The 15,745-nt window shown below is 42.9% G+C and overlaps 1 protein-coding gene across 2 annotated transcripts in view; it reads right to left on the bottom strand.

Annotated features, from left to right (window-relative positions):
- Positions 1 to 857: 857 nt before the first annotated feature.
- The window catches only part of LOC137546733 (fibroblast growth factor receptor substrate 3-like), a 33,357-nt gene continuing 18,469 nt past the window's right edge, over positions 858 to 15,745 (bottom strand). Inside the window, exons 4-7 of one of the 2 annotated variants that reach the window (XR_011026332.1) lie at positions 13,883 to 14,044; positions 10,138 to 10,289; positions 6,820 to 8,094; positions 858 to 1,037 (exon numbers count right to left, since the gene is read on the bottom strand). Coding sequence is in view for 1 of the 2 variants with exons in the window: in XM_068269509.1 (XP_068125610.1) it covers positions 7,105 to 8,094; positions 10,138 to 10,289; positions 13,883 to 14,044 (1,304 nt within the window). In the remaining variant the exon portion in view is untranslated. Of the gene's footprint in view, positions 1,038 to 2,828; positions 8,095 to 10,137; positions 10,290 to 13,882; positions 14,045 to 15,745 lie in introns of those variants that run through there. The other variant, XM_068269509.1, reaches the window with a different exon arrangement.

Raw genomic sequence — 15,745 nt, 5'->3', positions numbered from 1 at the left:
CTCTCCCTGCTGCTGCTAAACTCGGGAGTGGCAGTAAATACTATTCCCCCTCTGAGTTGTCGCAACTCGGAGGGAGATGTAATTCAGGATCTGGCAGCCACCAGAGCCCCGAATTACTGATACACAGGACACAGCACAGCATTGCTGCTATGACAGCACTCAGTGCCGTGCCGAAATAGCCTGATTGGTAACCGGATATCTGGCAATGCTCTAAGGCCTCTTGCACACTGCAAGTGATTCCGATTCAGATTCCGCTTTTTAATCAGTTTTTACATCCGATTCAGATTCCGATTTGCAGTGTGCAGGGAGCAAACTGCAAATCGGAATCTGAATCGGATGTAAAAACTGATTAAAAAGCGGAATCTGAATCGCTTGCAGTGTGCAAGAGGCCTAATTTAAATGATGACAGATGTCCCTATAGTTATTGCCCCCAGCTTTCACCTATGCTGCCTCCGGGCAAAGCAAGTGAGTGATAGAGCATGGGCACGCTTAGCGCTCCATTCTAACAAGATTCTGGGAGTGGGTGGAGCAAGAGAGTGAAGGAGCGTGGCTATGCTTTATCACTCTTTACTAGAAGAGGCAGGTGATGGTAAGAGGGCGGGATGGTGGGAGGAGAGGAGCACAAGCTTGGCTGCGAGCCAAATCCAATGTTAATGCCTGAAACTACTGGCAGGCCAAACATAATGGTGGCGCGGGCCAAATTTGGCCTGCAGGCCAGAGTTTGACACCTATGCTATAAATGGATTGTGGTTATCCTCCTTAGAGTACCTGCTCTATAAATATCTGTAAATTACAATTGCCTGTTGTCATTAGAATAACAATATGTGTGAGAACTGCTGTTACTGTGAAGAACAGATGTAACTACACCAAGAAAATGTATCATTTCTGCATCACTTTATTCTTTACACGATCCAAGTGTACAATAAAACATTTGCTTTCTCAGTATGTATTCAGATTTATTTTGCATGAATCATTTCATAGATGGTATATAAAGATGAATGGAATGAAGAAGGTTCCAGGAATTGTCTGAAAAGGAACTGAAATAAGGAGATCATTTCTCCACCTGTGTCAGAAATATTCAATATTTAAAAACGCACAACACTGATAGGTTCAACAGAGTCACAGAGTTCATCAGGGCTTGTCCAGCAGGCTAGTAATTCACACACCTGACTTTAACAGCGTTAGAAAACATACAAATAAATAATAACAGTATACACATTGCTAAGAATGTGAATGTAAGAGGAACAAAATTATTCAAATTCACAAGCCACTCACAAACCAAAACATTTGGTCTCGGAGCACAGTCCTTGTGCTTGCTAAACTGTTTGGAATAATGCAATTGAGTGTTACCCTTTATTTAAGGCTTATCCAAAAAGCCCGGTCAGTAGCTTGCTACAAGTTCACAGCACCCACAATCACTTCTTACATGAACAAGTTACATACTGGATTTATGGCACAACATTGTAAGAAGTAATGTGGCTACAGCAGAAATTGACATTTCATTTTAATGTACACTACTGAGTATAGAGCACATTATTGGAATACTGTACTGTGTTTAGTATCTTGGTTTAAAGTGAAGTGAGAGGTATATGGAAGCTGCCATCCTTTTTTCCTTTTAAGCAATACCAGGTACCTGGCTATCCTATGTCTCTAATACTTTTAGCCATAGACCCTGAACAAGCATGCAGCAGATCAGGTGTTTCTGACATTATTGTCAGATCTGACAAGATTAGCTGCATGCTTGTTTCTGGTGCGATTCAGACACTACTGCAGCCAAATAAGATCAGCAGGGCTGCCAGGCAACTGGTATTGTTTAAAAGGAAATAAACATGGCAGCCTCCATTTTTTTCTCACTTCAGTTGTCCTTTAGACATGCAAATTTTTATAGGACAGGAAATTGGCGGGGAGGGGGGTCTCAAATTTCAAGTAGAAACTTCAAGGTTTGATTCCTACAATATAATTTTTGGCTAAAGTTGGGATATAGCCGCTTCCATGAGATCCTAGTCACAGTGGCACTTTGCTTTTCAACACCATCCCTTAATATTATATACTTATTTTTTTAGACTGTGAAATAGTGAGATATTCTTAAAAGATACTGTAATCATTTCTGATGTCAAATGCACTATGTCACATGTCATCTTGTAGGCTTTATCTGGCCTTCCTTTTGGCAGTAATTTGGGTCACTACCTTTATCTAGACAAAGCTTACATTTCCCATCCCTTAACACAGACAGGACAGGTTCAGCCACCCGAATTTGGACTCCTTTCCTCTGCTTCAAAATAGAGCGGGATACATGGCTTAAACAATTACAAGGCCACAAGACCACTGTCTACTGATCAATTGGAATCTTTTTGGAATGATGCACCCCACCCTATTATTTGAGAACAATACCAAATACTGCTGTTGTACCTTTACAGTATAAACTCCTGGTCCTAAAGTCTGAGTTCTGTACCCAACTGTGTATTTGTTGTAATATGATCACACTGTGCCGCATCCTTGCAGAAATGATTTTCTATGTCTCAGAATTGTTGTATTCACCAGGGGAGTAACAACACCTCTCCCCATCCATCCCCCACCCTTGCAGACAAAATGATCATTGGGCCCCCTGCTGATTTATGTATCACTCCACTCCCATTTGGCAGAGTAAGCGGAGAAAGCGAGTAGACATATTTGCAATATAGAGCACATAGCTGCCAGGAGTAAGAGGAGACCTGATGCAGTGTCGACAGGTAAATATTACAGCACTTCCTGCACTTAGTCTGTAAACTGGGAAGGAGGAAGAGCAGGTCCTCTTAGTCCCCCCCCCCCCCCAGTTGAGGTTGTTGGGGGGGGGGGGGGGGGTTAATGTTACACCCCTGGTAAGTAGAGTAACTAAGCTGCTCAGGGTGACCCAAACCACTAATAAACCACTTACCCCTGGTAAGTACTATCCTTAGATTAACTTTTCAATAAACTCCATTTGTAAATGAAAAACAGTATCTGGTGTGTAGGATCAAGAATTGGATTAGAAGCCCACGTCTGGAAAAGTGCATATTCCACTTGTGATAAATAAAAGCTTTTAAACCCAAAGCCGTAAATTACCATAATTTGTAGACTCCTAATGGTTTCTCCCTGTACAGAGAACAGAAATGAAATACATTCTGTTTTTCCCCCACACCTAGCATCGTAACACAGCAGGTGGTGTCCAATGATAGAAGTTACCAGTAACAGCACAAATGTACCTGTACACTGCTTACTGAAGCAACACAGGACCATAAACGGTTATTAGTATTAAAATAAATACATTGGATTATTATTATTATTATTATTAATATTATTATTCAGTTAATGTAGGGAATTCAGTCAAACAGATAACATTGCTCACCAACCCATCCACAGGCAAGGCTCAGACATGGTGTAAAGTGCATCTATTAATATAGCTGTGCTTCTGTAGGGGATAAACTCATACACACCTTTAATCCCACACTGGAAACAATTAGAGACTACAGAGATTACTGCTAGAAAGAACACATTTTGTTATGTCACACTAATGTTTATACATCAACTTTTACAATGATGGGTAAGTTGCCAAACAAGTTGTCACTAAAACTGTGATATTGCTCACTCCACCCTGAAACATGTGTAGAATAGACTGGGAAAGGGCTTGATTCTATATTTGTTGCAAGACTAAATAACATACCAACATACTGGAATCCACACTTTTTTTGCTTTGACATATATATGACCTTTTTTAAAGACTAGATTATAAATAGTATGAGTTTATCCATCTACTAGTAAAGCTTGTTTGTGGAAATACACAATCATGATGCCTGTGAGAGTAATAGCAAACAAAAAGGTGAAAACAGAACAATAAAGTCTCTTGACAAGTCTGTGTAAACACAGTGGTGTCCCCTGACAATGTAATGTAAGAGAACACAAGTAAACTTTTCCACATAATTAATGTCAGTGCTTAACAGGTAACAAATATTTGGCAGCATCTGCTACCTCTGGTATGCTACAATTTCAATAGTCCACAGAATTCTTATCACATTTGCATGAAAACAAATCTGCCCATCGTTCTGAAGTAAAGCTAGCATTCACAGCAAAAATAATCTGCATGTACCTTTGTGCAAAAATAATCTGCATGTACCTTTGTGCAAAAAAACAAGGCTTCTGTCATTCTACGGTGGCTGGATGTGCACACAGAGATGTCCCAGCTTGGAGAAAGGCAGCAGTAAACACAAGCATTTGCTTTAGCTGTACATCATTTTGTGGGCACCCACAAAGGGTGTTCTGGTGTGACCCTGTAGTTAAACAATGGCTTAAAGGCTCCCAACTGTTAAAATAAATCACAGTTTGCAGGCCAACCAGCCAAAAAACTAATCAGAGTTTCCTCAAATAACTTCCATCCACATAGATTTACAAGCAACTGGAGTGGACTTTAAAGTTAATGTGAAGTGAAATTAATATAAAGAACAGATACTTACCTATGGAGAGGGGAGGCTCTGGGTCCTATAGAGCCTTCTCATGCCTCTCATGGTGCCCTCATTCCAAAATGGTCACCCCCGCAAGAGCTTTTTGACCAATTAGTCAGAATACAGCTCTGAGTATCCTCTGAAGGCTTCTGAAGCCTGAGAGGTCCCAAAGACCTCTGGACTGTGCATGTGTAAGTGGGCTCTGGCATGCGCAGTACGGAGCCGCCCATCTTCGATAACACTCGGGCTCCTGAAGCTTCCCATGGCAGCAGATTTTAACAGGGGTGACAGAGCTGAAACGAGGGGACCGTGAGAGGAACAGGAAGCTTCTATAGGACTCAGGGAATTCCCTCTCCATAGGCAAGTATCTGATTTTTTTATTTTAATTTCACTTTACATTTGCTTTAAAAAACAAAGGACCATATCCTATTAACTTTCTTCGTAGGAGATCATTTTTCATCTAATCTAAAAAGTAAGTTTTCAGTACCTAGCAATTGAAAAAGTACTAAAAAGTAGGTACACAGTTTATATCAAACTCTTTTTGCATGAAGGTTTGAAAATAACTACTTAGAGAAATCTCAGGAGAAAAAAGTTAGTAGGATATGGCCTAAAGTCTTCTATCCTGGGTTATACTAAAGCATTAGAAAGCCCAACCCACTACTGCAAATAATTTGTTACTGTAAGGCAGGAAGGAAAATCCACACAGATAAGAGATGCTATTTGCACAAACCTTCACAAGAGATTCTCTACACAAAGTTTTAACAATAACTGGGCTAGTTTTCACACAGTGCTGGCATATGACTTGCACAGCTGTGATGTGAGACGCATCCGAATCCCTCTACCCCATGCACGACTTAGGGATTCAGATGCAAAAACTACAGCATGCTGTCCGATCTTTTCCCGCATGCAAATCGGACAGCATTCTATTGATTTCAATAGGCTGCGTTTCCCCGTCCAAATCACATGCGAGGAAACGCTGCAAATTTGCGGCAGTAGAAACGGGTTCTTAATAAACGCTGAAAATATTATCCATTTGGCAACCAAAATTAGGCTTTATATAGAAAGTGCAATGTGAGATCACACCGTGTGGATTTTCTTGAACTGCCTTACAACAATCATTTTTGGGTTTTTTTTAAAGGTCGAGTTAAATTAAATTCCCGGAGTTTACAAACATTTGCTGAAGATAAGGGGATAAAATATAAGATAATCACTATCTAGAGGGCTGTCAGTCTCCATCTCTCCACTATGCAATGTTATGCAATCTTAAGAGGGACCTGAAATGAGAGGGATATGGAGGCTGACATATTTGTTTGGCAGTCCTGCAGAACATCTATCTCTACTTGTTGCCATAGCCCCTGAACAAACATGCAGATCAGATGTTTCTAACAATATCCAAGATTAGCTGCATGCTTGTTTCAGGTGTGTGATTCAGACACTACTGATGCCAGAATGATCAGCAGCATAGCCAGGCAACTGGTATTGTCTAAAAGAAAATATGGCAGCCTCCAATCCCCTCTGTCTTCAGGTTCCTTTTAAAGGATCCCGGAGCCCAAACATAGATGAGAAACGGGGGGGGGGGGGGGGGGAGCAGGCATGTATGGAGCGCTGTCCTGATGCTCACCGCTCCCCCCATTCTCCTTTCTGCCGCCTCCTGTAGCTGCAATTGCACCGTGGCCCCGTCTTCTGGATGGCCGGGTCAGGAGCATTGCGGCTTTCTGGCCGGGCTGAACGCATGCTATAGCAAGCAACCTCTGCTGACACGCGTGCATCAGAACGGGAACCCCCGGCTGGGACCGCTCTGTGCTTGCAGGTGCCGTCACAGCATCAGGACAGCTCACTATACATGCCTGCTCCTCCCGTTTCACATCTGTGTTTGGGCACTGGTATCCTTTAAGCATTACTGATGAGCTAAGTTAGATAAGAATATATACAGTGATTTCTTTTAAAATGGCACAAGTATAAATATTTGGCACTTATTTTACACTCTGACGAAGGCCCACAATTTCAATTTTAGCACCTATGCACACCCACAGCCTAGATTCTGCAAAAATGCAATAAAGGGTTCTTTACATTTCTTAGATACATGCTAAGTCCTGGTGATCTCACAAGGGGTATGAAATTCAAATTAATAATGCACGATGGTCAAAACAGTGTCCTTCCGCATCTGCTCCAGAGCAAGTCTGATTCCTCAGGGCACAACATGGAATGGGGGATGTTTATAAAAATAAATAGAAAAATAAGTTAAATAAATTAATCAAGAATGCAAAAAACGTTATCTACAAATGTGACAGCAATAAATAATAAATTAAAAAAGATGAAAAAATTAATAATTACAAAAAAAAATTCACTCAGTGTGAGTATTTACAGCAAAATGGCAATATGGTCACAGGCAGATGTTCAGGTAGTCACAGCTGTACAGAGGAGACATACAGAGCATTCTGGCTAGCTGTCAGCAATCTTTCAGTCTTCTCCTTTTGATAAACTAGCATTCCCATTCTGGTGAGTGTTTGCTTTGCAGAGTGACAGAGCAGAGCCTGCACAGAAATAGCTCAAGGAGAAGCCACATCCAGGAAATGAAGAAAAGCCAGGTAAGAGCCGCAGAGATGGCTTTTGTAAAAGATCCAAGTGAGTCCACTAGAAGTAGCAGCTTTTACAAGGGAAGGTCCGTGCTGTTGTGTCGGGTTTTCCTTGAGGTGCCATCATCTCGAGGCATAGCTCTCTGTAGGCAGGACATAGCGGCTGTTTTTTTGAGGTCGATAACAGCATAAGAGTCTGCACAACGAGGTGCGTGATTTGAAGCTGGGGTACAGGTAATCTGAGGGATCTGTCTTCCTTTTCCTTCAGCCTTCCCCTCCAGCTCCACCTGGATATAGTTCAGTTGTCTTTGCTCTGGGCACGGCCGTCGGAAATCGAAGTTGAAGACATTGGATGGACAGCTCCTGTGTGGTTGGCAGTCTGTTCGATGGTGGTAGTAACCACCACATGCAGTGGCGCTATCAGCATTCATGTAGTTTTGCAGTGGATCATCTTGGCACCCATTGAGCGATGGAGTCATGGCATCTGTAGAATCCTCCTCATCTTCTTCCTCATCATCATCATCCATAGGATGCATGGAGCGGCATTCCCAAACGGGTGGTAAGGGGGGCAAATTCTCATAATGTAACATTGCCGTCCTGCGATGTGAGCAGTTGTTGTAAGGTAGACCCTCAGCAGAGAACTTGATACCCCTGTTGGCAGTCCCCCTACGCAAAGCTATACTTCCTGGTGGTACCAGGCCATTGATATTCTCATAGGCACACTTGTGTGAACTCCATTGATCCTTGCATTCGTTGTTATTGTTATGTGGTGGTAACCGTTCTCTATCTCCAGAACAGACATGGCCCTGACAGTCCCGGTGATGTCTGCAGAAGCTGTCTGCCCTTAAAGGCATTCGTCTATAAGCTGGTGCTGGACCAAGCACAAACTTTACTTCATTTGGCTGCAAAAATACCTGGGGATTCCGCTCTTCCATAGAACAACCTGAGCCTAGCATGTGCCTTGTCGGTTCATGGTATGGTGCATGCGCCTCAGGTAGAGAGTGCATACAGTGGCGCCCACCTGTTTCCTCTTCCCCACTGGCAGTATTCACATATGTATGAGACTGAAATGATACAAAAAAAAAAACAACAACTTGAAATTAAAGGGAAGGTTCAAGCAAAATAAAAAAATGAGTTTCACTTACCTGGGGCTTCTACCAGCCCCATGCAGGCATCCTGTGCCCTCGTAGTCACTCACTGCTGCTCTGGTCCCCCACTGGCAGCCTGCCGACCTCGGAGGTCGGCAGGACGCATTGCGTACATTTTTACTCATTCCCACTAGTGCAGGAACATTAACACATACATTTTTACGCATAACTGGTTCAATGCGTAAAAATTTACGCATCGAACCAGTAACGCATAAAAATGTATGTGTTAATGTTCCTGCACTAGCGGGAATGCGTAAAAATGTACGCAATGCGGTCCGCCGACTTCCGAGGTCGGCAAGCTGCCAGCGGGGGACTGGAGCAGCAGTGAGTGACTACGAGGGCACAGGATGGCTGCATGGGGCTGGTAGAAGCCCCAGGTAAGTGAAACTCATTTTTTTATTTTGCTTGAACCTTCCCTTTAAGTAAAATCTCTGCATGACTTAATAGACTGTGCTAACCTGTGATGCACTGTACTTTGATTACAGATATTGTACTTGTATTCTTCTATATTTCTCAAAAAACTTCAGCGCTGACTGGCATCATAATTTCAAATCCACCACCAACACCCTTTAAAGTGCAGGCTTACCAAGTGGATGAAAGACCCAGATTATAAGGTCTAAGCGTTTGCAGTAACCATCATACGATCATTCCTTCTCCAATGAATATCAGAAGAATCCAACCTTCTTCATCCATCACAATATTTCTTCAGTATAAGATCATAATCAAAAAAAGGGAGATCTAAGTGTACTTCGTTAAACACACAACCTTTAATTGCTTCAAAAAATTCCAGTAAAATACTCACATCCGGGCCCTTTCAACAGGGACCCACAATGTACAAGCGCATGAATAATCATAAAGTGCCGTTCTTACATCAACCATTCTTAGGCCCAGGCCCGACCGGTTTCGCTATGGCGTCATCAGGGGCTAGCTCCTGATGACGCCCTGTTGAAAGGGCCCGGATGTGAGTATTTTACTGGAATTTTTTGAAGCAATTAAAGGTTGTGTTTTTAATGGAGTACACTTAGATCTCCCTTTTTTTGATTAAGGTCCTATACTGAGGAAATATTGTGACGGATGAAGAAAGTTGGATTCTTCTGATATTCATTGGAGAAGGAATGCTCGTATGATGGTTACTGCAAACGCTTAGACCTTATAATCTGGGTCTTTCATCTACTTGGTAAGCCTCCACTTTAAAGGGTGTTGGTGGTAGATTTGAAATTGTGATGCCAGTCAGCGCTGAAGTTTTTGAGAAGTATATGTTGGGGAAGTCTATCTGAGGACTTTAAACTTCTTGGCTGCTTTGTGGACTATCACAGATCCTTTAGCGCGGATATATATATATGTATATTCTTCCATATTCACAATAAAATGTAGGTAAGGTCACGTAACTATTCTATTTACCCTTTAAGTCTTTAAGTTGGATGCACATTTAGATGTTCCCATAAATTTGTGTTCCACACTGAACAATAAGAGAAAACAGGGATATTCACACTCGCTCTAAAACTCTTCTTAATTACTTCACTGACAAAACACCCACTCTACTTTTGCTAATATATCTAGGCTGATCATATTTGTTTCTTCCTGGACTTTTCCCTTCTTTTGCCATCTACTGGCTCACACTCGGCATCTGAAGTGGGAACATAAAAGCCCCTAGTGGGTGGAGCAATTTTTTACAAAGGGTCCAAATGCTTTTGAACATCGCTGGCCACTGCCTGGCACCTGCCTGCAGGACAATTCGGCAACAGCTTAAAAAGTGTACTAGCTTGCAGGTTTGGCTATATGCTGCCACTCACCCAGTGCTTAGCCAACTGCGGCAGAACTGAGGCAAGGGAGTGCAAATACCTTAGCTTAGCAAATCAGTTTCCATGTTGCTAGTCATATGCAAAGACATCCTGGAGGATTTTAATCCATATAAATATACTGGAATGGGGCAGAAATCATTTCTAATACCAGTGGTACCTGGTCATCTGGTGTAATCATGCCATGTGTAGACTCTTCCACAACAGAGGGGTGTCTCAAGTTTCCCATTGCTGGATGGTGCACAGGTGGATAGGGTGGTCCATCCCGAGGAAAATTGTGAAACCCGTTGGGAAAACCTGTATATCCTAAAGCTTCAAATACACATAAAATGAAAAAGATACATTAGACTATAAAAGAGGGAAAAAACACAAAGAAACTACTGAACATTGAAATCAGAAGCAATGATGTCACAGCTCTCTCAACTAATAATACCAAGCTGCAAACACAGTGTGATTCCTGTATGTGCCTATACCAGTTATCAGATTCCTGTGCACCACAATGACATGGTTAGAGGGAGCAAATCAAAGCTTAGAATTATGACTTGCACACAAATTCAGTTATATGCAGCATGGAACTTGGCTAATTAAATGTATTCCCTGTCAATTTTCGATGGCTCAATTGCAAGGGGCATATAATTGGCATTGAAATTGGCCAGCAAGCAGGAATTATTAGCATCACATTGATCTACTGTAGAAATGACCAATGTGATCAGGGTGGATAAGTCTCCTGTGTGAAAAAAAAATCAAACCAAATAATGGCAGACACTCCCGTTGATAGTTAAAGCCTTATTCCAATCACTGCATACATTCTGTAGTGTGAATCGAATCATTATTAAGGTGAATCTTATGGTAATCGTGCTGTCACACACCTAATACTCTGAGCACCCTGCTCACTTAAAGCCAGACATCCGGTGTAAAAATAAAACCCACACTTTCAGCACAATCAGCAGAATAGCAGAAAAAAGGTCTAAAAACTGACCGTGTGTGCCATAAAATCCAGGTTCTGTTGATTAGCCATACCTCCTTTCTGAAAAACTGCTGTTAAAGTTTTCTGCCTCAGCTAAGAGTGCTGATAGTGTGTGTCATCTGTGGGTGGAAGGAGCCTCATAGTGTGGCCTGAGGGGTACTTAGTGTCTGCCTGTGCAACTGAGCCAGCCCGTCTCAGAAAGGAGAGCTGAAGAGAGTAGTTCAGTGCCAGACAGTATGTTGCATTCCAGAGATGCCACCATGCTTTCCTGCTGCTTAATGATGTAGTCAGCCCTTGCTGCATTAGGTAAAAAGAAAAATCGGGAACAGTCAAAGTAAGTATAATTCTGGCTCCTTTTCTCTTCAAATTTACAGCGGAAGTCCACTTTAACTTCTACATACCATTAGTAGTGTGAGGCCCCCCTTCTCTGACTTTGCACTTTTATGAAAGAATTTTTATTTGCTAAATTAAAGAGCTCCCTTGCTAGAAGACATCTACCTGGATGGTCTCTCTATATATACTGTATATATCTCCAGACAGCACAAAAGCTATTCAGTATTGTATTCAGTCAGTGAAGCAGACTGCATGGGCGAAATCCAAACCAGTGCAAGGAGAACTGACACAAATCTGGTGCAAAACTAGTGCAGAAATGAATCAGTAGCCCATGACCTTTTCCTGCATTAAGAAACATCTATTGATGATCACCACCCTCTGGAAAGAACACAAACACAAAATCGTTTAGGCTTTAATAACTAGAAGATGGATTTGGGTACCAACTTTGAGCCCGAGGGGACTGACTGGAGTACAGGCGTCTGTGGTGTTTGATGTACTCCGATGGGATACAAACATAATGATACAGAAAGGGAGGGGCGTGACACCACTCCTCTGCGTACAACACCATAGTACAGTGAAGTCACCATCTACAGTATGTACTGTAAAGCTGGCCATACACTGGCCCGATTTGCCGCCGTTCGACAGCAGATTCGATCACTGGGATTGAATCTGCAGCCAATCGTTCGCGCTAAACGCACCCGCCGATCCGATTTCCTCCCGAAATTGGATTGGTCCGTCGATCGCGCCGTGCGGGAAATTACTGTCGATCGCCCGTGGGTAGGGAGCGCGTCGCCAGCGGCGGCCGATCTGATACAGGTATACATTACCTGACGCTGGCTCCCAGGCATCTTCTCCGCGCTGCACCGCTCTGTTCCTGCTCCATCCCAGCGTACATTAACTTCCTGTGTCACTCCAGTGACCAGGAAGTTCAAATAGAGGGCGCGGAGTGACACAGTGTACGCTGGGATGCGGTGCGGGATGCTGGGATGCGGTGCAGCGCGGAGAAGAGGACCCGGAGCCAGCTTCAGGTAATGTATACGGGGGAGGGGGGGGGGAACAGGCGGCAGGAGCAGCTCAACAGATTGTGATCGGTCTTAAGCTGAGATTGATTCACAATCTGTTTTCAGTAAAGGCAGCCATACGATCCCTCTCTGATCAAATTCGATCAGATAGGGATCTGTCAGTTGGTCGATCTAATGGCAAATCGACCAGTGTATGGCTACCTTAAGCAGGGTATTTAACTAATTTTTCGGACACCTTTTGAAACTGTTGGTAAAGTTGAAGTATACCTGAAACAAGATTAAATGCATAATTTATACTTACCTTGGGCTTTCTCCAGCCTCATGAGGACTGTATTTCTCCATCGCCATCCTCCCCGGTCACTCAGTTTTCCCATATGAGCTCTATTAGTTTGGCCAGTTGTGGCCAATGAAGCTCTTCTGCGCATGCGTCGGCCATCCACACGCGACGAGGGATGTGCATGCCGCCGGACCGCACATGCACAGAAGAGAGCAACTGGGCAATATAACACAGCACAGAACAGAGTGGGCAGGGAAGACGCCGATGGAGCCCACAGTCCTCATGGTTCTGGAGGAAGTCCAATGTAAGCATAAATCATGCAGTTAGACTGGTCTCCAGTATACTTTAATGCCTGGAGTTTAGTTTTAATTTAAAAGGACAATAAATCGAATAAACTTTTTTTTTTAATGCTATATGTTAGGGAAAATATTACCACAAATACTAGCAGCAATTTCTTTCCTCACACAGCTCTGCCTCTCTGCTGTAAAATCATCCTAATGCTTCCAGATACAAAAATCTTGGCTCTGCAGGACTGGACCACGTTTCCGCATGAGGGATTGCTATCAACTATTCAGTGTATAGTTGAGTAATCACCTATCTTTTGGAAGTTACATGCTGCAGAGCCAGAAGTGTAACATCACAAGCAGCCAGTCAGGAGTGATGTATACAGTTCCTTTTTTTTTTTGATTAGCTAATCATGATGAATTGGTGATACTAATCACTGCATAATTTATTGCATCTCTGGAATTAATTCCCATCCCTGCATATTTATGAGAGTGGCGATGTGAGTGGTTTTTCTCTGTCAGATGTATTGGGGCCCCAATTTGATCTTGTCATTTTTAGATTTATGCAATTTATACCCTATATTTATTGGGGGTTTTTTGCTCAAATTTTTCAAACAGTGAAGCATATTTTTGTGCAATAAATGGTTCTCTCTTATGAGTGCAGCTAAACTGGTGTTGGTGTTCTGTATTTTGGGATGTATACAGTTCCTGCCTGCTATTTACAGCACATCTAGCTACCTGTTACCTCCTCTGATAAGCTTGTTTTCCTCCTCAGACTCTCCTGCATGCTTCGAGGATGAGTGAAGTATACTGTATTTGTGAGCTGTGTGAGGAGTGAAGGATGATTTTAAAACAGAAAGAACTGTGGGAATAAATAAGTTCCCCTAGCACTAGTGGTAATATGAGCCCTTATACAGAGTATTAGAATAAAAACTTATTTCTTGTCCTTTAACATTGTAGTCTACAATTCCAAATGTTACTATAAACTATAAGGTATTACATCAGTTGCCATCTCAGCTCACCTCCAGGGTTCTGTGGAGTACGAGACATGTCTATTTCTACTGGATGTCCTGTCCTGCTAATCATAACTGGCTCCTCTACCACACTGATGCTGTTCCGCTGCATTAGTTCCTGTAGCAGGTTGAATATTTCCTCAGCCCGGGAGCACTTAAAAGCAAAAATTCCTTGAAAAATAAAAGTGAGCAAAAACATGAAAAAGTGAGCAAAACAAACATGTAATAAAAAAAAAAAAAACAAGACAAAATCCTTAGAACTGTTGGTAACATACAGCAAGACCCCCAATATCCAGCACAGGGATTGCCTGATGCCAGATATGTGTTTGTTTCAGTTGCTTGGGAAGTCAAGCAACCGACCCTAAAATGACACTTGCCCACCCCCGTACGTTGGGGCAACGTCTTCATCACTTCCTGCAGCTGCGTCCTCTGTGTATGACTCCCAAAGCGTGCATGTGACCCGATATGGGTCAGGTGACATGCCGGGAGCCATTCATGGACGCAGTACAGCAGCCGGGAGCTCTAGGAAGTGTATAAGATGACGCCCAAAAGATTTTTATGTGGCTTCTGCTGCACACTGCCAAAACAGAAAAGTTCTGCCCATATTCTCCCCTTCAAGCATGCTGGTTGATCGAGACTGCTGGATTCCCGAGTTCCATATAGCAAGGGTTTTACTGTACAAGAGTTTTCATGGTTAAGATTGTGCCAGAGTATGCATGACTGACAATTGTTTTTCTTTGGTAACTTTATCTGTAACTCATGACTTCATCTTTGGACGACTTCTTACACCCCTCCATTTCAGCGCTGGGTCTCTCCAAACATACAGTATTTCGACCATCACAGGCACAGCCTTCTTATGAAGACAAATAGACCCCAGTGATAAATAGTGCAGCCAGCAGGGAGGAGGACCTACCTGATCCTGATGCAAAACTTCCACTGAGCACCAGGCCATTATTTACGGTTTCCCAAGTACTGAGGGCCTATTTCCACTATCGCGAACTCGCATGCCGCATGCGAATAGCATACATTGCGCTTGATTCACTATGCCGTGCTAACCTACTTAGCACGTCTAAGTAGGTTAGCACCGGATTTCTCAATCGGATCGCGCGCTAAGTACCGCGCGCAAAGTCCTATGCGCGCGCTAAGTCCCATAGGCTTTAATGGGCACTTCGCACGGTGCACCCTGCGCTCTGTGCAGAGCGCGCTTAAAGTTTTACGCGCATAAAGTTTTGCGCGCATAAAGTTTTGCGCGCGAAAAGCTCGTTTAGACGTGCTAAGGGGGTTTTCACAGGCGTGCTAACAGTTAGCACCGCTTTGTGAATCAAGCCCTTTGTATTTAATAAGAAATTCGCATGCGGTTTGGGTATGCGAATTTTCATGCGAATTCGCATAGAAACAATGGAAAATCACACCGGCACTGCCATTGTTAAATACGCATACATCGTCATCCAAGCGAATTCGCATAAAAATTTGCATAGAACCGCATGCGAAATTCGCATTCGCATGCGAATTTTTACCGCGGCGATTCCCACCGCACAAGTGGAAATGCAGCCTAAGTGATTTAGGCTAAATCCCCATGGATTGTTGAACGTTATTTACCAAGTGGTAAGCATGTAGTTAACGGATCTACTTAAATCTCTGACTATTCATTTGCGGTATAATGCAGCTGAATAGCTTTGTTTAAGGCAAATGATAACTGCACTTTGTGTACGCGTTTGACACATGATGCAGCTAGCCAGCAGCAGACAAGATATTATTACATAGTTACATAATTATTTTGGTTGAAAAAAGACATACGTCCATCGAGTTCAACCAGTATAAAGTACAACACCAGCCTGCTCCCTCACATATCGCTGTTGATCCAGAGGAAGG

Source organism: Hyperolius riggenbachi, chromosome 2 (genome assembly GCF_040937935.1).
Source record: "Hyperolius riggenbachi isolate aHypRig1 chromosome 2, aHypRig1.pri, whole genome shotgun sequence".
Taxonomy (NCBI): Eukaryota; Metazoa; Chordata; class Amphibia; order Anura; family Hyperoliidae; genus Hyperolius; species Hyperolius riggenbachi.
Note: the sequence above shows the minus strand (reverse complement) of the source record. Positions and strands in the feature narration are given on the sequence as shown.